General features: G+C 38.8%; 1 protein-coding gene across 4 annotated transcripts in view; it reads left to right on the forward strand.

Moving 5' to 3' along the window:
• PLG (plasminogen) overlaps positions 1 to 24781 on the forward strand; it is a 57223-nt gene that overhangs the window by 21661 nt on the left and 10781 nt on the right. The window contains exons 1-10 of one of the 4 annotated variants that reach the window (XM_050316878.1): positions 9933 to 10056; positions 13309 to 13444; positions 15560 to 15666; positions 19935 to 20049; positions 20873 to 21012; positions 21608 to 21728; positions 21852 to 21970; positions 22888 to 23050; positions 23608 to 23738; positions 24434 to 24599. In XM_050316878.1, the coding sequence (XP_050172835.1) occupies positions 10008 to 10056; positions 13309 to 13444; positions 15560 to 15666; positions 19935 to 20049; positions 20873 to 21012; positions 21608 to 21728; positions 21852 to 21970; positions 22888 to 23050; positions 23608 to 23738; positions 24434 to 24599 (1247 nt within the window). In that variant the 5' untranslated portion in view covers positions 9933 to 10007. Of the gene's footprint in view, positions 1 to 429; positions 1887 to 9932; positions 10057 to 13308; positions 13445 to 15559; positions 15667 to 19934; positions 20050 to 20872; positions 21013 to 21607; positions 21729 to 21851; positions 21971 to 22887; positions 23051 to 23607; positions 23739 to 24433; positions 24600 to 24781 lie in introns of those variants that run through there. The other 3 variants (XM_050316880.1, XM_050316879.1, XM_050316881.1) reach the window with 3 other exon arrangements.

Here is a 24781-nt window from a genome sequence, read left to right on the forward strand (position 1 = left end):
TTGGATGTAGGTACTCATACCCTGCCATGTCTGGATTTTAAGGAATAGCATTAAAAAAAATGAAGCTAAGTTTGTCCAGTAGAGCAGAGGATGTGGAAAATTAGGAAACTTCCCTTTTTGTGTGTTTGTAATGGGTCTCACAGTAATCTGGGGATTTACCCACATCCATGACTAGTAGATCTTCACACCAGGAAAATGGCCTGGCTACTTGGAAATAACTTATAACTTTCCATCCCCTCCTCCTCCCCTCGCCAGTTCTTTTACTCCAGCAAGTCTAATAAAACACTCTCCCTCTCTCTAGAGCCCTTGGGTTAGTTATATTTTGAGGCCTTCAGAGTTACAGTATTATTCCTACCAGTATTTTCCTGTTTGCATGCCTAGTGTCTCCATCACTAGAGTAGTCACTTTATACTCTCTTTTCCTCCCTAGGCTGAAGTTGGAGGACCTCTGGTCTGCCAAGACAAGGACAGATTTGTCCAATATGGAGTCACCTCTTGGGGACTGGACTGTACCCAGTCATCAAAGCCTGTTTTTGTCCAAATTCCTAGTTTTGTTTCTTGGATTAAGAATGCAATGGCTTCCCACTGAATCTGCATACTGGGTAACTTTTCCGACACAATCCCTGTGTCAGAAATAACATTCCAAGTATGGTTTTAAAACTTGTTTTAAAAATCATGTAATAATTCATAAGAATCTTAAATAAACACATTATTGGCTAAGCATAAGTAGGTATTGCGAAGCAATAGGCAATTTGACCAATTGCTATTGTCTGTCTGAGTATTTGTGTTGTACTTGTGTAAGTCAAACATGTTGCATGTGGTAGCAGCTTGAAGGTTCCTACTTCACCCCTCTCTTTTGAGGTGTGCTCCAACTCATGAAAGTTTCTCCTCTGTGTTCAAATGCCTCCTGCAATCAGCTGGCCCGTCTCTGTGTACAAGGTCTTTCCAGTGCAAGAAAATTTATTCCAAATCAGGCCTGACCCTGTACCCATCACTAGGATCTGCTCCCCTTTCTGTAGCAGCTCCAATCCAGCTGCTACCTTGGGTAAGAAAAGGGAAAGCTGGACTGTGCCTGTGCTGTCAGGAACTGGATGAAAGTATGGCAGATCTGCTTCTTCTTGTAATTAATTCCACCTACTCTCACCACCCTAGCAACACTTTGTGCTGCGCTGTGCAATCAGCTAACCTTCCTGGGTTAGGTGCTTGCATGGAAAAAACAACTACCCAGTCCAGCGGGTGAAGGGGTGAGTTAAATGGCATTTGATATGGTTAACATGTTTCAGAGGCACTTGCACAGAAATCCAGCTCTCAATTGTGACACCAGCAGTTCAGCCCTGACGAGTTCAGGAATTAGGAAACGTCTCAGAGGGCAAGGATGTCTCAGAGGGATGGACAAGAGAAGCCAGGGTGCCACCGTGTGCCTTATCAACCTTGGCAGCTCATGTTCCTGCGCACCCTGCAGCAGGGAGATGGAGAAAGAAAGGGTACCCACAGGTTAGTCAAGCCTCTCAGAACCTGAAACCTGATCGGGGTGCCACCCAGAACAATGGAAAAGGACTGCCACTGAAAACATCAGGAAAGACTGGGTTTGTATTTCAAGCGTTACTGCAGTGACCAAAGGAAATTGCTGAGTGCGGCATGTTCCAGCAGCATCAAAAATCAGCAGAAACACACCTATCCCAATAACTCCAAGGTAGTTTCAGAATTTTTAGCTGTTGTTCCAATTTTCTGTGTATCATTTAAAAACATTCCACTTCCAAACAGAAAATGTATTGACCTAATAGCAGAAGAAATGTTCACTTCCTATGGACCTGTAATCTAAACAAGGATTTCTGTATTTTTTAATCTTCCAGCTGAATACCTGATTTAAAGTATATTATAAATCTATATCTGGTATTTGGGTACTTTATTATTATTTTTATGAGGAACTCTGAAGAGGTCAGGTTGTGTAAATTCATCTTGTAATTTTTTTTAAAAAGCTACAGTTTAAAAAAACCTCCTTGATATTCTCTATGAATTATTTATGGCTTCCATTACAACCCATTCATCAATTTCTTTTGCTCATCACGATGCTGTTTGAATAGCTGTTCTTTAACATAGTCTTTCTTGACAGCATCTTTTTCTTTGATTCCTTCCAGGCCCTGAATATTGTTCCACTCTCCAAGCTCCCACTTTCCCTCCATCCAGTCTGCCCTTAGTTCTGTACCCCCACCACAGCCATAAGACCAGGCTACCTTTTTATAACATGTGGCCCATAGTGTGGAGTTTCTTTCACTATTCTAGACCTCTGTGCTCTGACCCAGGGGAGCTGGAGAGGGTGGTTGCTCTCTTACACTTTTTTCTATGTGATCAACTGAACAGGTTGTTACAGGGGATCATGCTTCAGCCTACAGCCACTTTGGCAGCCTGTTGTTACCACTTACCTCACTAATCAACTTGTGAGACAGGGTTGGAGAAAAACCTGAGGTGTGAACTCAGGAACAGCTCCCCTTGCTGTGTAACCAACATAATACACACTCTAGTTGCACCAGTTTTCTGCTCAAGTATAGTACTTAATGCATCTATCCCTAGTTCTACTGTTATGGGGCTATATAGCCCCAAAGGCTTTTCTTGAACGGTATGCTCAGGAAATTTGGATGCTTTCAGAACCCGTTGAGCACAACATTTCCCAGAGCATGTGAAAGCCTTGCTGCCATCTGGCACTTGCTTTCTATCCCCCATGTACAATGTTGGCTTTGCAAGTTCTGCCAGTAGTGCGGTTCTTTAAAAAAACATTGGCACCGGTTCTCTGCAATAACTGGCTGGACCCAAAAATTGCCCTTGTTTCTTTTGGTTCCTGTAAGACATTCTTCAGGTCCTATGGGCACTGTCTAATGGAAATTTCTGGTATTTAATACTGACTTTTGCTGGTAGATACTGAACTGTGCCTGCTGGGTGTCTGCCCCCCTGGGTGATGCTGTTGCCTGCAGAGGTTTTGCACAGTCTGCCTGTAAGGCACAGATCGCAGTAGCACAGATGTGCAGCTTACTGCCCATGGAACCCAACAGCCCCATGCATTTGTCCCTGAAATACTGCTGCTGTTTCTTGTAAACCAAAGGCTATTGTTCTTTAAATGTGAAAGTATAATTTTTAAAATACTTTTGAAGTATAAAAAAAGGCCATTCTCCCCACTAACTTTTGTTAGTGTACCTCTCAATACTATTTGGTTAGATGTAGGTTGACTGTTAGTGTAACAATTTTCATGTCGTTATATATCACATTTAGAATTTTTTTTTCCCCATGAATCCATGTGACTCATTAGGAGTCCATCCTCTTGCTGCATGATGGTCTCAAGGGCTGAAGACTGTCCAGTCTTCACTTTACCATATTCTCCAAGTCTTCTTTAACTTGATTCCACAGTTGTTTAAGTCTTGTGACTTCGGGTATGATTTTAGCATTTGTGAGAATGCAGTCTGGAAATCTTACATTATTTTCTCCAGCTGAGTTTTTAGCTGTTGTCTTACAGCGTGGAGGTTTTTGGTTTATTATCAGTCATCTGTCCTGGTTTAGGCATATAGCGATACTTGTATCAAGGTTTCTTGCATTTTCCAGTCTTTTGATGTTCCTAAATAATAAATCTATTTTTGTATTTACAGTTGTTTACTAGGACATTATCACTAGGACTATGTCAATACTTTGTCATAGAATGTAGGAGCTTGGACCCTGATTCTGCTAATAACAGAATTATTGTCATCAATTGGAACTCTGCATCCTTGGAACCCAAATACCGTCCTCTTCATTTCATCAATGCTTCTTGGGTCTGCTTCAGTGCACTGCATGTTCTTACTCTGTCACACTTGCAAATGTAGCATTGGATTTTTTTGTTTTGTTTTATTTTCCTGTATTTTAAGCCTGTAGATAACTGAAACGCTCCAGACATTGCTGAGGGTTAGAAATGCATTCTTTCCAAGAAGGTATCTTACACAGGGTGTTACAAGACTAATGTGTAGTTTGCTGCTAGGAAAGGTGTTGCAGAGTTTGAAAAACAAGTTTGGAAAAAGTTATGAAGATAAATCTAGCTTATAGGATCATTTCTTCAGGTTTTTACCCCACTTTCATCCACCCTCCATCCCACTGTCTGTGATGAACCTTATTTTTCTCACTTCCCATGGCAGAAATAGAACATGATATGCTACAGTCTTTGGGACATGTGGTACGTGTAAATAGTATATCTTTCAGAAATTTGCTTTGTGTTAAAATATAATAGGAACAAATGACAAAGCTGATCAGCAGATTTCCCATGATTTCTAATGCAAAATTTCCTGATCTTAACTATGGAGTTTGAATGCGAGTCAGGGAAAAAAGACTTAAGCAGCTTTTCTAGTGTTGTCTTTAGCAAATGCAAGTTGTGGAATCTAATGGCAAGGCCTTTTTGCATAGGGACATAAAAATGATTAAAGGATAAAGGTGTTTTATACAGCATCCATTAAACTGAAACTGTCATAAACACTTCTATAAACAGCTTGTAAACAAAGGTGTTACAGTAGGTTACACTCACGTACAGGAACTCACATACTCAAACACACATACATACACATAATACACATGCAATTTGCCAAAGTAATAAACTAAATCTGAAGGTAATATTCTCACCTTGCTGAAATATTGTTGAAAATCTCACTGACTCAAATGGCTTGAAATGATCAGTTGGACAGCCTTAAATGGAGTATTAACAATAACATTTGCTGCTTTACCCTTTTAGCATTTCATTTCCTTCCTTTATGCAAGTTAATGTGCCAAGAACAAGTATGGAAATAAACGGACATGTAAGTGACAAGCAGAAACTGCACTTGGAAATTTTAATATACATTCTGTGTGGAAAATGGAGGTCCCTTGTTCCTCTTTTCTGAAACTGTCAGAGAAGTAAGTAGCCATAAACATTCATCTTAGTGACATTTCTAGAGAGCTGATCTCATCACTAGGTGGAACCATCAGTAAACACACCACTGCTGCACAGGTCTTCGTATATAACGGTCTAAGTGTGTAGAAAAAGACCAAACCAGCACCTTAGAAATACCACACATTTGCTGGGGTCTTTGGAGGCACTTGGATGACTACTGAGTAAAATGCAAAATCTCTCCACACATTGTCTCCTCTGCTTTTCTAACCAGAAGTGGAGTAGTAGTTATGCTTCTTTTCTTCATTTTCTCTCCCACATTCTGCTGCCAAATATCTGCCTAATCCAAGGACTCCCCAGTAACTCCAAACGTTTTAAACAGAGAGGTCAAAGAGTTAAATTGTACCACTAGGAGTGAGAGAAAGGACTGATAAGAGTTCAACGTCCCTCTCTCTGCATGAACAGCAGTCACAGCTGAGTCCTGTGATTTGGAACAGCAGAGACAGGAACTGCTTGCCTGCTAAACACAAGAAGTGTAGCGATGACCTGCTGCGCACCAGTCTTTGAGGAGCCTGAGTGCAAACTTTGTTATAGTCTGTTCCAAGAAGAAAACAGAACTAAAAAGAGAAGCGGACATACAGGTGACATTTCAGGCCCTGTGATGTGCTGCTTCTCTGTGTCGTGTAGCCCCACATGTAGGCTGTGGCTAGCACTCACAGGTAGGGTGGTGAAGGCAGTACAAGAGGAGAATAATGAAATCAAGAAAGAACAAGTTTTCCTACAGGGCATATGCTCCCACTGACAGAAAAGTGGAGTAAGCTACAGCAGATCACTGCAGTAGTTTTGCAGAGCTATTTCCCAAAGCAGTGCTAGTACTGAGCGTTACATGCTGGGGCACTCAAGCAGGACTCAAAGCTGCCCACCCCGTAGATCCCAGCCCCAACAGATCCCAGCTACAGAGATGCAAGCCCCAGTACGTCCCACAGAATCACTCTGCTGTCTGCCATCCTTAAGCTCAGCTGTGGTTTCTCCAAAGCTCTCTATCTAGGAAATGAAGAATGATTTTACTGTCTTGCCTATAGCAATGGCATGATGAAGTTACCCCTCATGTACAAAGAGGTGTAGCACACTATGTGCTAGGTGCTGGTTGCTGAACTGGGCACTACTTGTAAGTGGTTACATCTGAATTCACTCTTCAGCTGCATGCATTTGAGGTGGGGAATGAACTGCGTTTTCTCATAATCACCTCCAGTAAAGGCTGCTGTCAGATTATCTATGACATTAATGATCTTCACACCTATGTTAAAGGCAATTACACAGTCCCCATATTTCCAGATATTTTTTCAGTAATGCAAAAGCCCAAGTAGCTAATTCTTTAGATTTTTCTACAGCTTTCTAGTCCTCACTTCCTAACTTCTCTGCTTCTTACATGTGTATCTGCTTCTTACATATGTATTTATTTTGCTGTTTTCTTATATTTAACAGCAGTCAGAACAAACGAGCATTTCAAAGACTAAAGCTTTCACTGCTGGAAAAATATTGCCTCTGTATCTTCTTACTGTCACTATCACTGTCACTTTCCTTTCCTTGGATACCTTAACATCTATGGCCAGAAATTGCAGAGATGAGCTTATCTATGAGGTCTTCTGCCCACTGTGTTCTTTCACGTGCAAAGCAAGGACAAGACGTATTTTTAACTTGGCTACCTTTTCCCTTTCTGAACTCCTTCCTACCTTACCTTCAGCAACTCCTGGTGGTAGAACCCATCCACATTATCTCTCCAGGGTTACTACCCAAAGTTCCCTCTGGCTCTGTGTACCAGGGCTATGTAAGTCTCACTTTTGTTACTTGTTCTGGTTGTGTTTGAAAATAAAGTAAAAATACATTCCTTATTTCCCAGCTGCCCATGAATCTATGCCAAGGCATTACTCTTTGGAGCAATTGCACAGGCCAATTTAGTTCATGTTCACCCCAGTCTTGCATATGTGCCCTTCCGTAGAGCTACCTTTTGAGATTTTCCCTTCCTTTGAAGATTTTTCAAAGGCAACAGAATCTTGCCTTTGGTCCTCTCCTCTTAGAAAGTGATATCCAAGTGACTGTTTTCTGACATTTTCTGATTCTGAAATTTAGACTAATTCTGTTTATGTGAATTTATTCAAAGAGGTGTGCCTTATACTGACGTTGTTTGCAATTTCTTTCAGGGAGGATTTTTCTGAGCTTACAGTAAATCCAATTTCAAGGGTCAACTTCTATTTAAAAAACCTCCTACTCTGTTTATATTTTAACCACTATGCTAACTAATGTACCCTGACTCTGAAATAAGATCTGATAAACTTCCACCTCCGGGTGGGATCAATAAATAAATGAGTGATCAAATAAATGAGAACACCACAAGACCAGAACTGGGGAAAGATTTAGACACCGTGTGGATCTGTGAGGGAAAAGAAGAAAAAAGGAAAGACACAAAATGAGCCAGATAAATCAACAATTTACAAGAGATCCTTTCAAACATGATACCTTGAGAGGATACCTTGAGAGGTCACATCCTTGTCACAAGAAACAGTGAGAGCTGCCAGTCTGTCAGATGAAAGACACTTCTCCTGTTTTGACCTTTTCTTACGGAAAACTTACAGAATAATTTTTTTTTTTTATCAGGAACAATCGCTGACAATATTCTGAAGTCCAATTTTCCAGGATCAGATCCATTAAGACAGAGATTAATAATATTTCTCCAAATCTGCATTGTCATGTTTGAAAGAAATGGCAATACAAGTTTTCTTTCCTTTCTTCAGAGATAAATCGGGAGCACTCATACCAATGTAGGTGCATTTTAATCAGATTTGAGGAAATGAGGTTGAGAGAAGTACCAGAACCAAGCCTAAAAGTGGCAACTGCTGTAGACCATAAGGAAGGAGTATAGGCTCTGAAGGAGTACATGTAGCCCTTTAACATGAGGAAAGCTTGCAAAAGAGTTTGCTCATGTAATGTGTGCAGATTTTCCCAAACTGTCCTAGATGTCTGTTAACAAACCTTCAGCTACCACAGTTAGCTTCTTAGGTTTTGAAAACCAGTAAAAAAAGATTAATCTGATTAAAATCTCTAATTCATAGTATTTGTCAATGAGTTTTACAAACTTAGTTAAGACTCAAAGCTTTTCAAACCTCTCCCATGTAGGAGAAACAGCTGCACTCACCTACTTATGCAGCTTTTCTCTTAGACTTTAGCCACCACATGTGCACTATAACACAGTAACCCAACAAATACCTCAGTGGAAATTGAGGTTACAGAAGCATGGGGAAGATGCCAGAGATGCTGAGGAGGGCAGGGTTGAGCAGAAAATAAATTTTGCATTGGAATAAGGGGAAAATCACTATCTGATAATATGTTGATGAGAAGGAGGCAAAGGGATTGGAGAGCAGATGCTGTCTGTGGCTGTAGAGATGACAGTGGCAAAGGTACAGAGCAGGAGAAAGGGAAACGAGTACCTGGAGCAAGAATTGAATCCAGTGTTAAGATTGTTAAAAACATGTGGGGCTAAAACAGGCTTGAATAGCTCTCAAAAGCCCGCTTACTACTGAAGCCTATTTTGTATTCTGCTTCTTCATTTTATCCTTTCCCTATGAGTAATTGTTCCTAAAACCTGATAAACCTAATCCCACATATAATTGCGCTATATCCGACCCATTCTCTCTGTCACACTTCTCCTATTTCCCTGAGCTGAGTCCAGCTCCCATCAGCTCCTCTCTTGGGCCCATCTGCTTTGTTTCCCTGGAGCTAACATAAGTGGTATCCCAAGCCTCTACAGATATACCATGTTTTGCCATTGTTTACAAGTTGCATTGATACAGATTCAAGCACAGAAGACAACCAAATAACATGGTATTAGAGTACCCTACAGGAGAAAAATAGCACAGAACCACAAGCAGGATGAGCTCTAGATTTTTCACATAATTTGTAAAATAAAAGCTAATCTCATTCTCATACTAGAATTCCTCTCTCACATATTTACTTCTGCACTCATAATTTTATCCCAAGCCATCAATACAATGTAATTTCTACTTAAAGCAAGCAGGATGACAAGGAAGTGGATAGGCTCATCAGTTTTTAGAAGGAACTCATGATTCTGTGAACTTTTGGCCTTCAGTTGCAGAAGACTGAATTGCATGAGCCAGCAGTGCCCATTCAAGTCTGCTTTCCTTGCTCAAATATTCATCCTGCTCCTGCCCCTGGTGAGTCATTAGCACATTAGATTCAACAAGTTGTTTTGAAGCAACATCTGTGAGCTAACCTACAAGAGAAGCCAAGAAAGGGTGCTTCAGTGCAACTCTTCCAAGGTAAAGGCCACTTAGGAAACACAGAGCGAACTGATGTTGAAATCAGGATAACACACAGATGAGCAAAGTCTGACACCCTCACTGGATGAATTTGTGCCTGCAGTGTGAGGTTAACTGCCTGGTAAGAAAGGACACTAAAATGCTATCCATGGCTCTTAAGGCTAAAGTTTAAGATTTAGAGTCAACTAAAAGATCTAGAACCAACCTAAAGATTAACTAAAATGAAAATGAAGTTCTACTCCAAACAGAAATAAAAAAGTCTAGGTCAGGAAGACATATTAGGGAAGGAATTATTTAATAAACAAGTAGAATTAAATTATTTTACAGAGTTAATATTATCTAGATCTTTTAATCATGCTTACCCTGAGATTAAATAGAAGTTTCTCCTTATAAATCAATACAGGTATGCATGGCTGAACTTACTATTGGGACTCTAATGTCAAGAGAAATTCAAATTTTCCCTGGACACATGATTTCCCATGCTTTCCATCAACATTATTTCTGTCTTTTCTCTAACAGAGAAAGACCTAACCATTTGAGAACAAAAAATATCCTGCAAAACAAGAAAGTGCCTTTGCATTTGATAGCATCCAGTAGAAATGATTGAATCTGATTTGGTAATCCATCCAATTCAAGGTTGTTTGAATGGCCACACCATGGCAAGGGGGGAACAGCATGGGAGAATGATTAACTTAATCCTCCTGCCTTGTTTGTTTGATGCTGCCTCACTCCAGTGCAAGTCAATAAAACTTTGTGCACTGACACACACAACTTCCAGCACCCGCCAGCGGGGCCAAAATGGGAATTAGCAAAGCTGCCTTTCTCTTTCTGTTCTTGCTCAGCTCAGGTAAGAGTCCTTCGCCTTCTCCTTGCTTAGGTGAGACTGGGACCTAAGCGCTTGTGAGTTCCATGTGGGGAAGGTAGGTCCCCAAATCCCTGTGTCACAGCTTCTCTGGACGATGAGAGATTCAGGGCTTGCTGGCCAGCAAAAGCTGCTGCTCAATAAAATGAGAGTTGTGGTTGTTCTAGGGTTGTATCTGTTAGAGACAGCAGGAGAGCAGCAGCCTTGGTGTCTCCATTGGGAACTAGTGGCTCCTTGCAAAACTACCCTGTGGCCAGAGATGGGGGCACCCTTGGGAAGCAGCCTGTCAAAGGGTTGTACGAAAACATAGCTGTAACTGGTTTCATCATCCTTTTATCTTAGGTTTGGGTTTTTTTTCTTTTATTGCTAGGTACTGTGATCCTTGTTTTGATTGTTTTAAAATTTGCTGATGCTTGTGCAAAACAGAATCCCAAAGAAAAGGAAAAATTCCTCTACACACTGCAGTTTCAGTCTTTTTGATAGTCAGAATCTTAAGAGGAAATTTTTCATTTCATGTGATAGGGAGACCAAAATCTGGTCAGCATTAGTTTTTGAAGTATTTTTGGTGTGAAAAGGTATTTTGTTGAAGATAGTAGAAAAAAATTTAGAACACACAAGAACTGAATAGGACTCTGTGTGTGTGTGTATATATATATATATATAAATATTTGGGTTTCATAGATTGCAACTCTTGCAGAAATTTCAAATATAAATATTCTCTGTCCTGAAAACCTTAAACTCCAAAGAACTATAAGACTCAAAACAGACATCTTATTTCAGATGTCCATATATCCACACTGTTGTGATTGCAATTAAAAAAATATAGTTATGAGTGTGCCAACGCATATAAAAAGACCCAATAAAATAAACAAGCATTTTACATATGTAGTTATAAAATGGTTAAAAAAGGTAACAGTTGGGAAAAGGTTTGGGTAGATTTTATCTAAAAATATTAGGGGCATACCCCAAAATAAAAACCTCTGGCTGTTATTTAATTTTAGGAATTATGATCTTCATTTAAATTTGAATTTCTAAGCATTGTTTTTGCAGCAAAAGAGCCTCAGTCAAATCAAGTACCCTTCTCAAATAAACAAAAATTTTATTTTGGTGTGGAATATAGACTTTAGGCTTTTATGTGTAATACTATGTTTTTGATAAAGGATTTGCAAATATTTTATCAAGTGGCAGTAAATATTTACATTTCTGAATAAGATAATAATACATCTTTTGGAGACTGTAAAATTCCATAGGCATAGGAAAAATAATAGCAAGAAAATTTATTGCATTTTTATACAGATTGCATATTTTCCGTTTTTTTTTCCCCTTAAAATACTATGCCCTGCCACATAAATATAGCAGAAAAGAGGGAAAATATTTTATTAGTCAATTCAATTATGGCCCTGTCAATATTTCTAAAATCAAATACTGTAATAATAATGGAAATATTATTGCAAAATGTAAAACCAGAACATAATTAAGGTTGCATGGAAGCTGTACCATAATAGTAATTCTTTATTTGTTTTTTTCTTCCTTGTGGAGAGCATTGCAGCATCCCTATGATATTGTTTTAACCTAGTTTAATGTTTTCTCTCAAAACTCATTTGTTCCTAATGTTTTTGTTTTGAAATAACTAGTGGAATCAATGATTCCTTTGCCTGTCACATGAAATTTCAGTGTACCCTTTTTCCTTATTCTTTTGTTTTTCAGCAGCTATCCTTTTCTTCCATCCATAGTGTTAGACTAACTGTCAAAAAAAAAAAAAACCTCAGTAAGTTCTCTGGTTTTGCAGTGGTATGAGAGGAAGCATAATTTGGCTTGTATCCCTATTTTATCAGCTCTGGCTTGTAGGTGCAAAACGATCTTTAAGAAAATACTCAGTTGAGGGCTGAGATATCTCTCAGGTGAAGGAATTTGATCAGGAGGCTCATGAGCCTGCTTCACCCTACAAGAATTTTATTCAGAAAAAGGAGGAGATGTTGCCTTCCCCAGCTGGAAAGACATTTCACTGAACAACCCAATGGAGACCCTGGTCACAGGCCATGGGTATGAATGGGACAAGGAGGCCTTTTGTCCCTCCTGCTGGTGTTGGGCTATGGCTGAGACAGACTGGGGGGGGAAAATACAGAAGAAGAAAGAAGTTCCCCTCTGCAGCATGGCTGTTATGCATGAGAGGGCAGTCGTGGTCTGGTTCATCCCCTGTATGCCTTTTATTCAGCAATTGTGTAAAGCCAGGCACAAAAACACAGCTCCGGACTGAGATGTGCTGCAAAGACCAAGGGCCAGCTGTCTGTTTGGGGTTGAAACCATGCAGAACGGGTAACTCCCAGAGCCAAACATTTGTCAGAAAAGTCATTTGTTCGTCTGATGAACAAACTGTGAAAATCACAGGACTCATGCAACTCCGTGAGCCTGCAGCTGGAAATCATGAAAGTCATAGTGCTGTGAACTTAGCTAAGTGTTCAGAGATCACATGGTTGTAACAGGGAAAGAAAATACTAAATGGAGAAATCCTTTATAAGAGGGACTGTACCTGAACATTTTCTGAGTTTAGCATTAAACATAGCTGTACTTTTTAGTATCCTATGTATTTCACACACAGCTGTAGCTCAGAGACTGTTAGATGAATTTATTTACCAGTTTAATGTCTTGTGTTAATTCACTGCAATGGAGGACAACAGCTGCTACCTTGACTATTAAGTAAATTCAATACAGGGTTATTACAAAAATGATAAACTGAACATCTGATAACTCCAGTGACCGAGGAGTAAGAGCCTTGCAAGAATAAGAGTCTTTGAAAAGAAATGACTGATATAACTGAAGTCATTCAGTGTAGGTAGATACCAGCAATGGACACACATTGTTTCACATCTTCCTTAAGTCCCATTTCTCCACTTCCTCCAAAGTATGTGTGGTCAATATTTTCTTTTTGCCACACCTCACTTTTTTTTTGCTCCTTGAGTCACCTTCTGTGTTCCCATCACTTTATACCATAGGTTTGGAGTACTTGCTATGACTTTCAGAATGATAAAAAGCACTGTTCAAGCCACTTTTCTATCCTCCTTACATTGGCCTTTACCATACCAGGAAGGCAAGATTTATCTATATTTTTTCACCATTAACCCAATTATTCCAGCAATTAAATGACAATGTTACACAACTAGGTGACAAAGAATTTAACATGAGAGTTTGAAATAAATCATGTCAACATTCACATTTTCTTGCTCTTTTTCCTTTTAGGGCAAGGAAGCATCCTAGACCACTATGTAAGAACTGAGGGAGCTTGGCTGCTCAACTCAATGAAGCAAATTTATAAGGCAAATAGCGAGGAAGAATGTGCAGAGCAATGTGAAAATGAAAATAAGTTTGCTTGCAGGTAATTTCCATTGGTTCCCATATATATCTTTCATTGCAGATGATGAAGCAATCTGCCCTATTTACCATCAGTCTGAATTTTGAAGGGATTTCTTAGGAGTGCAGGTGTTTGAGGTTTGCTAGAAAAACAAAGGATGTATACAAATAGAATGTTTGGGACATATGGATGAAGACTGCAGAAACAGAGATATTAATAAAATTATGTTGAATTTTTATTGAAAAACTTTATGAGTCTTGGTATACAGCTTGGCACACTGAAAACCAAGTTAACATGGTTTTATCAAGTTTCTTGCACTCCTTGTGCAATGAAGAGTCATAATTATTATCCTAAATTCTTGGGCATTTAGGACAGAAATAATAGCACTGCTTTTGTTCATTGCATTACCTGTCTTGCAGATACATCCATTAGTCTGAATTTTACTGGAGACTGGAGCAGTGAGGAGAGATACTCATTAATGCAGTGGGAGGCAGTCCTCAGATAAGGGGCAGGGGGCTTTTCTCTTCCAATCTTCATGAGTTCTTGATTTACTGCTTCTGCAACACACCTTTTGAACTTAGCAGACTGACCGTCTGCAGGGCTGTTTTGAGCCCTTGGTTCTTCTTAGGGCTTTTATTCAAGGCAGGTATACCTGCTGATCTTTTAAATGTGCTTTGTAAGTTTGTGTTTTAGATCAAAAGGGAAAATGAGACTTAAAGACGTGTAACACTGAAGGATGAGGGGTTTGCTGGTTGTGTGAAGTACCACCCATTCCCTTTGATTCAGTTTACCTCTCTGAAAACCACAAAGAGAGGGCAAAGCTTCAGTAGCACATGGCTCAGGAGGGTAAGGAGGAAGGCAGATAGGGCAAGCCTGTATATTTACATTATATGTTTAGAGTTTTCAGGGGATTATTTTTCCCTTTTGAAGCATGTTCAGACACAGTATCATTCCTTACCTCCTGCCTTGGGTCTGAGCCTACCGTCACCTGACACTGTAGTAACATCATGTTATTGCCTCCCTAGTAATTAATTATGTGAGATGTATTACAACCAAGAAAGTACATGCGCTATTTGGTGGAAAAGAATATGGGGTAATAAAGGTAAATGTTAGGCAGAGTGTTCAGATGAGACCAGCACTGCAGTATTCTCACAACAGTGCTTCAGGCCAATCAATTACGATCAATACTTCAGACTTGTTATCCCACCCTAGTAGTGGATTGGGCTGTGCTCATTGACTACATCCCTACTTACAGATTTAACATTACTGATAGCTGGGTTATATTGGGGGTAACAGCCCCTGGTGTAGTTTTGATGCAGGACAACCAGCCCTCCCCTGACAACTCATGAACATGGTTTTCATCAATGTGATCCCTCTCCTGTGGCAAGAGGCTGTGTGAATTTACAAGTACAGGCACACAGGGGCCATGCCAGCTGCTTGCGGGGCTACAGAATGTGCTTTGTCAGTATTTGCCTTCCTGGTATTGATCAACCCACTGAATGCCCTGCTGCTATTGCACGTTTTTGGGTTCAGAAAAGCCAGCTATAGGAATTACTTAGCTTGTCAGGAGGTTTCCTTAGATGATACTGTAAAGGTTACACCATCTGCTCCAGTTTTGTAGACTCAGAGCCAAGGCACTTGCTGAAAAAACAAATGGCTGCATCTCACATAGTGTTTCCATTGCTTCATGTACAGTGATTCAGAACAGTTATCACAAGATAATTTAAGGTCCCGGATTGTTGTGTTTTACCTGCTCCTTGGTAACTCCTGCATACTGTAGAATGTCTCACTCCTTGAATGACCACTAATTTTTTTTAAATAAGGTCAATGTGCCTTACGCATATATTCCCTTCAACCTGTTCTCTGGAACCTCTAGTACATTATAAACTCTCTTTATTCCTTGTTATAATTTGTCCTAGTAGTTCTCTTTCAACCTAAGTTTGGTATGAACACTTAGGAATCAAAATCACCACTGAAAATGTGACCTGCGCGATTTGAAAACCGCACTCAATCTCAAATATCACTGAACTGTAGTGCTTGCTAAAATGATAACTGAATACTCAAAAAAGTGTTTGGTAAAAAATAAGCATATGTTCAGCTACTGTTTCTTATATTGCTCTCTCCTCTTGATTTCAACAGGGCCTTCTTATTTACCAGTAAAGACCAGCAGTGTTTAACATTGTCTGAGAACACCAAAACAGCAATGCTATTCAGAAGAACCAATGCAGTTCTTTACGAAAAAAGAAGTATGTCTATGCATTTTTATACTATTTCCCTAATATATGCTTTCATGGGGACTCACGTAACACCTCTGTAAATGGGGGTTAAGCCTTCACTGGGTCATAAGAAGTGCGTAGGTCAGCCCGTACCTCAGACCTGGGATTTGTCTCATTGCTGCTGTAACAGTGACACAGGTTTTTTTGTTTCCCCTGATTAGTGCTCCACCATCTTCCCCACTCCCTAAGTCCTAGGGTTCACAAGCAGAAAAGAGCACTATTGCTTGGGGAATGCAGAAGGTGCTGGGAGTAATGGAGGTGCTTGGGAGTACCTTCTCTCCCCTTCTTTTGAACCAGCCAATAACCCATGTCTGCATCTTCCATATCTCTGATGAGGGTACTAGGAGAACCTATTTGTGTTAGCAATAGTTTCTGAGATAGACTTTTGCCCACAGAAAAACTGATGGAAGCTATCAAATAATTTGTCTTGTATCACTACAGAAAATTCACTGTTTATTTGGGTGGGACTCAAATCAACTTTGTTTTCATTGCCCACATTTTCAGAAGTACTAGAATGTTAACTGTGCTTCAGATAAAATTGATCTATTTTTATAATATTTGCATATTGTTATATGTTGTTTGTACTCTTCAGTTAATGAATTTGGTGGCATTTTTATTCTAATCTTATCTTTATGGCATAATTAAATGACAAGGTGAATTTTTGTATTCCACTTTTAGACATATTTTATTGCTGATCATCTTTGTCATAGACGAGGATTATTTGACAGAAATGTATTTGGTCTCTAATTCTTTCTGAAAATAGGAAGTCTGTCTCTAAGAAATGGCAGCTATCCAATTTTTTCTCCCCTCTTTTAAAAAAATCTATCACCTTACACCAGATGCAGAAAAAACATGGGGGTTTAAGACTACTTTTAATTACATGATCAAACATGGAACTTTTGCTACATACAGGGAATAAGGAATGTGATTTATTTTTAATGTGACAGAAGTTCCATTGTGTTGTTCTTTGACATTAGTAATACACAGGGGAGAAAATACCTCCTTAGTGATCATTCAGATGTAAGATAATGTGGTGAAGTTTGAAAAGAATCACTGTTGTTCTATGTTAGATGATTCTATGAACATTGTCTTTGATCATTTGCTGATTCATAATTTAAAAAAAATATTAATGCATTTGAGAATATTCAGAAATTGGAAACAATATTATCTATCAAATATTGTACTTTAACAAAGAAAGGTGCACGAAAAGCTAAAACAAACCAGGTTTTCAGCTGCTGCAAATTATGCAGTTGTTTTGATAGACCAATTTCTAACCAAAAGTCAAGAATCACAATAACTAGAAGGTAAACTGCATCTTTACTTCTCTGCTGACCTGCAAAGACTTGTATGATAAGATAATGTTATGTGTATAGCACATGAAAGAAGTTTTCAGATAGTAGTTCAATAGCTTTAACTGGATTGCAGCTTAACATACAAATGAGATCTTGTTCAGACATTGAGGATATAAGAGAAATAATTTTTCACAGAAAGGGAGGGTAAGCACTGGACCACATTGTTCAGAGAGGCTGTGGAGCCTTCAGCCTTTCAAATATTTACTGGACAAAGCTCTGAGCAATCTCATCCAGCTCAGAAGCTGGTCATGCTTTTTATGGGGGTTTGGACCAAAGATGACTCAGAGTCTTTTTCAACCTGATATTTTCTGAAGCCTACAGCCAGCTGCATCTTTTTCTTTTTTTATATGTGTAATTGAATAGGTAATTTAATGATTAGAACATAAGATTTTTTATTATATCCAGAAGCAGATGGGAATTTCAGTAAATCAAGTAATGCTAAGAAATCTTCTGCAATTCCTGTTGCAGAGGGAAAATGGAACAGATCAATTGTCAAGTAACAAAGTTAAAGGCTGAATATGTAACTTAAATAATCATATTGGTTTTGCTTACTGTGAGGATCTAGACTGTGATTTTGGTTTATTTTTGAAACATCCCTTGCATTTACTGAAGTTAGAACTGGTCCTACAATATTCAGGGAGGTTTTGTTACTACATTTTTTCACATACACCTCGAAAAACAGAACCTCACCAGTGAAAGTGTGAAAAACTGTTGTTTGATGTGACCAAAATGCCCAAAAATTGCACCTCTACCTACAGAAACCAAAATACAGACCTTGGTATCATGAACATCAACGACACAGCCTATTGTGTACGTGTCAGATGGTTTCTCTGTTGCTCGTTCTTTTATTTGCGGAGAGTCTCAAATAATGCTGTGTCCATTCTAATGATAACATCCATTTAATCTGTTGTTACAGCATGGAATGGAAAATGTAGCTTTTACCTAGGCAGAGCACACCACTGTCTGCTGAGACTGCTGCTGTCCTGATACTACAAGGAAATTCCTTTCATATACCCAGATGCTTTTGTGATATTATTGCTGAAATCAAGAGTATTTTTTTCAGTTGAAACAGTTCCTGAAGGAGACCTAGTTCCTATTTATCCTGTGTTCAAAGAAAAGGATGACAATAAGTATAAAACTGACAGTTTTAAAAGTTATTTTTTTCTATGGCATCTTCTATAAAAGAGAAAGTTAACTTATCTGACTTATAGAAAAGCTAATAAGAATAAAAGATGCATTTGGGAATTGTTATCTACATATCTGTTTGTAAATAGTTAACCCAAGGGACATAGGTTGAGCTTGGGGATCAAAGTTAGTCGTTTGTCATCAGGCAGAAAAAGCCCTAAAGGTTATATAAATGGTCAAAAGTTTACACAAACAGAAAGAGTCAGCACTTGACCAATTCAATGTTCAGTAATTGAGGGGTTTAATGTTATTTTATTGCAAAATTGTTTGAGGGATCCAAAAGACTTCCAGCTAAAGTTTCAAGAGTAAACTCCTGTGTATACACTGAAACAAAAGCATGACCAAAGGTACATCTCTAAATCCAAATATAAACTACTTACTGACCCTTGGAAAAGCTGGACCTCATTTCGGATTCAAATATTCATTCTTTTCACTTTTGGCTTGTATGTCAGCTTTGCTACGACTTTGATGCTGAGAAAATTGTTGCAAAACTGGGTCTCCAGAAGAATTTTTTTTGGACACTGTCTAAAGACTTTGAGACAAACCAGATTGCAACCTAAAAGACAGATTGCTTCATTAGGGAAATGTTAAATGACTTTCCTGCTTAGTGCTCCAACCCAGAGGACATGTTGCCTGACAGTGACTGACCCTGACCTGCAGATACAGAAGCTCTGAGGGAATATGCCAAGATCTGAATTCCTTCCTGAGTGAAAGACATGTACTTTTCAACTGTTTCTCCCCTTGCACTCACCAGCTCTGTGCTGGACAGGTGATTGTTCAGTCCTCCCAGGAAAATCTTAGAGGCTGCAACGGGGTTATGGTTGCTCCCAGCTCCTGGGGAAAAAAATTACAGTGTTAGGCTCTTGTTTCTCATTTAATTTAATGATCATTGATTTAAAACCATTTAATTTTTTAAGGCTACTAACACAAACTCCAGACTTACTCAGCACTAAAATTCCCCTTGTCTTATACAGACAGGATTTCATTGCTAATTCTTTCAGTCCTTTTTTTTCTTTTTTTTTTCATGAAGGCACTATTAAGTTCCAAAATATAAGCCTGAAAAAGTATATATAATATGCACTTTCAACCAACTATCCATTTTATACTGTCCAGGAGAGAGTCATTTTTTCAGAATCAATTAAATCTCTTTCATCACATGGCGATGAACTTTAACGAAAAAATGTCACCTGAATTTATATGAACTTTTAAAAAAATTGCTTATTTGAACTGGTGAAGTAGTATGTGTGAATCTGTGAATCTGTTTTGTTGTCTTCAGCTGAATTCAGGTGACTCTGGTTAAAGGTTTGACTTTAATTACTGTGCATAACCATAACAACATAATAGGAGGTAAGAAAAAGAGAATGTTTCTATTTTGTTATAGTGCCTATTTAAATGTTAAAAGCATGTTTTATTATTTAAATCTACTCTAGCATGTTCCCAAAATAACCAGGTTGTGTTACTTCTCTGGAATTTTGGCATGGAAGTTTTTTGCTTTCACAGAAGTTTTTCAGTCCCAATTAGTACAATTCAGGCATCAGAAAACTAGTAGGTTTTTATAATGTGAACTATTTTTGACAACATAAGAAAGTCAAAGCATGACTAAATGTATTTAAATATATTAAGATGAAAATTGATTTTTTTATATGCTAGAATCCAATGAACATGTCATGATACTGATTAAATAAGTGTATATCATTTCAGTTTATCTTCTAGAATGTAAGGAGGGAAAAGGAGTGGATTACAGAGGAACAGAAGCCAAAACTCAGAAAGGTGTGCGATGCCAGAAGTGGGCTGATAATTCTCCACATAAACCAAAGTAAGGCCTTTTCATATCTGTTTATATATTTTTCTGAAATGCTGTTAAGCCATGCATATGTGCTAATTAGTCTTGTAAGCAATTTGTTTGGTGTTAGAAATCTTACAAAATATTTTTGTACCTATCTAGAATAAGCTATTTCTCTAATCTGAGTTGTAACTCAGAGACCTCCAAGTGGTGCTACATGATCAGTAGAGGCATTGTCAGCCTTGGCAGTTGCATTTAAATTTTGTAGTCCTTACATGAGCAAAATACCAGACAGGTAAGCGTGTGGTTCTGCTGAAACAAGAATTTTCCATTAATCTCACCAGGACTTATCTCTTGGCCATAGGTATAACATGTGGCAGATGGGATAGAAGTACATCATTTTATCAGTCAGTCCACAATTAACAGGGCAGTATTTCTTGTATTTAATGAAAAACACCTAACCGGGTTTATTTAGTAACCTTCTATTCAGAAGCTATAGCGTTCAGATTACAGGGTACTCTCACTTTCAGCAAATATCTTCTCCTTGCATCTCCCAGGGAATATGTCCCAGAGGAAACTATTCACTATCTTGACTGAACAGTAATTGCTGGAAAACAAATAGTTAAAGTAAATGCAAATGTTAAAGAAATGACTGGCCTTAGAGCCACTGTATTTCCTGATGTCTATTACTATGACCCTTCTAACTCTTCAGCAATGGCACACAGTAACAGTTAGGAAGCTTCTAAGCACCAACATCCACAAAATGGTCCTCAGATAAAGATTTCATTTTTAGGGTTCTCAGCTGAAGAATTGGGACACCTGCCTTGTTGTGTAATCCTATTTAATTCTGTTCCAGTTATACACCTGAAAAATATCCGAATGCAGGACTGGATGAAAACTACTGCAGAAACCCTGATAACGATGAAAAGGGACCCTGGTGTTACACAACAGACCCTAATACCAGATTCGATTACTGTAACATCCCTGAATGTGAAGGTCAGAATATATGTACTAACTTCTTTCCACTTTTTCAAGATGTGTTCAAGAATGTGAAGTTATTCAGACACTTTTAGTTTTAATTGAATATTTGTTCCAAACTTGAGTTTAGTTCAACCTGAAACTTTCCAAAGACATTTTCAACACCAACAAGGAAGATATCAAAAGACCCTCAAAACAGCTATTTGAAATCTTTTTTTTGCCTAGATGAAAAACAGTATATGAGTGTATTCACATATCATAGCCTTAGAATTCAATCAAATGACACTTGCTAGTGCAAAACTCAACAAAACATGACAGTAGCAAGGCATAGATTTTAAAATACGGCTTAGTAGTTTAAATTTAGCTCTTTAAAAAACTATAGTCTGTTATGTTGGAGTTTTTTTAATGAAGAACTATAAATGTAATCAACTAGCTGAAGGCATTTTACCAAGGAAAATGAGCTTTTTATTTTCAAAAAAAAAAAAAGACTGTCTTTTGGCTTTGTGTTCTGCTCAGGCTCTTGAGCTTCATGTGAGATGAGTATGACTCTTTATGGACCAATTCCTCCAGGGCTTTCTGTCTCTCTTGTTCTCATTCTGCTTTGTTCTTACAGTAGAGTGCATGCACTGCAGTGGAGAAAACTATCATGGAGTAGTTTCAACGACAGTGTCTGGGCTTGAGTGCCAGCGCTGGGACTCCCAGAAACCTCACTCTCATGGATACCTCCCGGAAAAGTGAGTCAGATTCTGTGATAGTCTATTTATTGTCTATGTATAGTCTGAAGACCACCCTGTCCCAGACAGGATAATTGTTATAGCCATTAGTGACATATCTTGAAACTTATTTTTCCTGTTCAGTTTTCCAGAGAAGGATCTGAAGATGAATTATTGCCGTAATCCTGATGGTGAACCTCGGCCCTGGTGTTTCACTACCAGTCCAACTAAACGCTGGGAATTTTGTGACATTCCTCGTTGCAGTGAGTCTGACTTCTAGACTTCTAGACACAATGACATCTAGATACAAAGACATCTAGACAGCTTCAAATCAGGGTGGTGCAAGGACCTAGAACAAATAGAAGAGGTCCAAAGAAAAAGGAAAGAATAAGACTCCTGAACTTTTTATCATAGAAAAGAATTAATCACCTTGAAATGAACCTCTGATAGCTCTTTTGAGGCTAGGCACTTCTGTCATAGGCATTTCTAATGGTTTTGCCTGGTCACATCTCCCTTCCTTGATGTGGTTTTTCCATGACCAGGCAGTTCAGCAGTTCTGGTATTTCTTCTTATGTTCCTCTTTTGACATCAAACAGCCTCACTCTTCCTGAAAATCCTTTGGCTTCTGTTTTACTCTTCCAAATCAATTCTCCACTTTTTAGTTCTCTTTTTCCCTAAAGGTCTGTGCTTACCATTATACTTTTCCTTGGGTCTTCTCATCAGACCTCATCCTTTCTGTCCCTCACCGCTTAGCAGTACTTCTCTTTTACATCTATACTTATACCTATCATTGGTGGTCCTGCCACTTTCACCCCAGTTTTCTTCACAGTATTACCATCTGCTCACTTTCCAACTGTGTTCTGATGGGGCTGCTGGCACTTTCAAACCCTGGCTTTTGTATCCTATAATGTATCTGGCTGCTGTAAAGGGGTAGATGCAAATGCCCTTCCGGTCACTGGACTGCTTGTGGAGAAGTTAAATGGGATAATGCAAAGTTGAGAAATATATCTTCAGATCTTTTCTCTGACTTTTGGGCTTTTCAAATATATTGATATTTAAACCTGCAAAGAAAGCTAAATCCCAATGTAATTATGAAGTTCAAAGTTTTTGTTTCGTTGCTTTGAGGGTTTTGCTATGTTTAGAAGGCACTGATTAATTTTAGCTCATTTTTCTGTAACAGCAACACCCCCACCAGTTCTTCCACCAGGACGTCAGTGTCTATCAGGAAGAGGAGAAGACTATCGAGGCACAATAGCTGTTACTGAATCTGGAAATACCTGTCAGCGGTGGAGTTCTCAGTCTCCCCACAAACATGCTCGCACTCCAGAAAACTACCCCTGCAAGTAAGTGAAATCTCTACATTATTCACTGTCGGTGAGAAATACCAAGGCACAGAATTACTTCAGTTTTCTTCACCTATATTGCAAAGCTCTTCAGTTACACCAGCATTCATCACCGTCTGGATTTCATATTTTCTAAATTTTTACATATTTCTTTTTATTCACTTTTTTGTTCTTGGATACTAGTGTCTCCTCTTTTGGCTTACAAACTGCTTGATTGACTTTTTTCTCTGCTCAGGTAAAGCAATGTGGAGTAAGACAGTTACAACTCTGATATTTGCTTGAGGCTAGATTCTTTCAGACTATGTTTCTGCTGTGCTGCTCTTGGCCTCAAAGTACTACAATATCTTAATTCATCAATCAACCTAGCAGGTGTCTGGTTTAACACACCCAAAATATTAGTAATTATTGATATAGTAGATGACATCAGTGAATGACAGCAGCAATTACCCACCAGTAAATACAACAGTAAACTGGAATGCAAGGAGCACTGTCCTTTTGTTCATAACCTTTGATAGATCTCCATGAGAGACCACTGTTAGCCAGGTTTCCTGTTTCAGGGGTCTAGAGGAAAACTACTGCAGAAATCCCGATGGTGAGAAGATGCCATGGTGTTACACCACCAACAGAACTGCCCGGTGGGAATATTGCAACATCCCCTCCTGTGATGGGACAGAGCCAGAGACCCCTGGTAAGAACAGGAAACAATCAGAAGTGAAGGGTCATCGTGGTTTGTTTTGAAAAATCTCAGGGGAATCTGCTCAGTTGTGTTATTGCTGTCACTGCAGCATTGCCATGTATCAGCTGAACACCTGGGTCTGATGAGGAGCCCAGGCCGGTGTGCTCAGTCTAGTGGTTAAGTGCAGAAGGTTTTGAGTCACCTACTGACACAGATCAGGAAAAATTACAGTAACAGAGGTCTTTGCAAAATTCTCCATGGAAAAGTTAATCAGTTTACATGCCAGTTCCTGAAAAACTAAATCTAGAGCAAAACCTAAGATAATTTAAGAGCATTGAACCAAGACTCCATAGTAAGCAATCAGAAGACAACTCTCCTTACACAAGGCAGACATGTCTTTACCACAGGCTCATATGGAAGTTTTGATCCTTATGTTAAGTACTTGGCTTGTTAGCAGAAATAAATCCCCATGTGTGACAATAAAATTGATGTACAAGTGCTCTTAATCTGGCGTATCATGAAATTTTTGCAAACATTTTTTGAAATCTTCCTTTTGATCTACAGTCTGAAAAGTATTCTGCCACAGAGAGCATGCTGTGGTGGTCAGTGAAACACTCTGTCTTGTTGTGTTCTGTTGGCTTTCTGTGCTCACGTATAAACGACGAAGTATTAAGATGCAAGAGATTGGTTTCTGTTGTTCACTGCAGCTGTTGATGTGCCTGAGCAGGCTCAAGTTACTGAGGAGTGCTATCAGGGCAATGGTGTGACTTACCGTGGTACAGCTTCTTTCACTCTCACGGGAAAGAAATGTCAAGCCTGGAGCTCAATGTCACCTCACCGACACAATAAAACGGCAGACAACTTCCCAAATGCGTATGTGTATTTCCCATTTCCAGGTTTCATTGGGCAGTGATCACTCATGAACTTGTTTTGATTTGCATCATCATTACACAACAATGATTTTAAAACTGGGAAGAGAGTGTACTTGATAAAAATAATTCCTTTCCTTTTCTTCTTTTTTTAATGTGGATACATTTTCTGTTGACCTTATCTTG

Source organism: Myiozetetes cayanensis, unplaced genomic scaffold (assembly GCF_022539395.1).
Source record: "Myiozetetes cayanensis isolate MyiCay16 unplaced genomic scaffold, myiCay2020 scf2-11, whole genome shotgun sequence".
Lineage (NCBI taxonomy): Eukaryota > Metazoa > Chordata > Aves > Passeriformes > Tyrannidae > Myiozetetes > Myiozetetes cayanensis.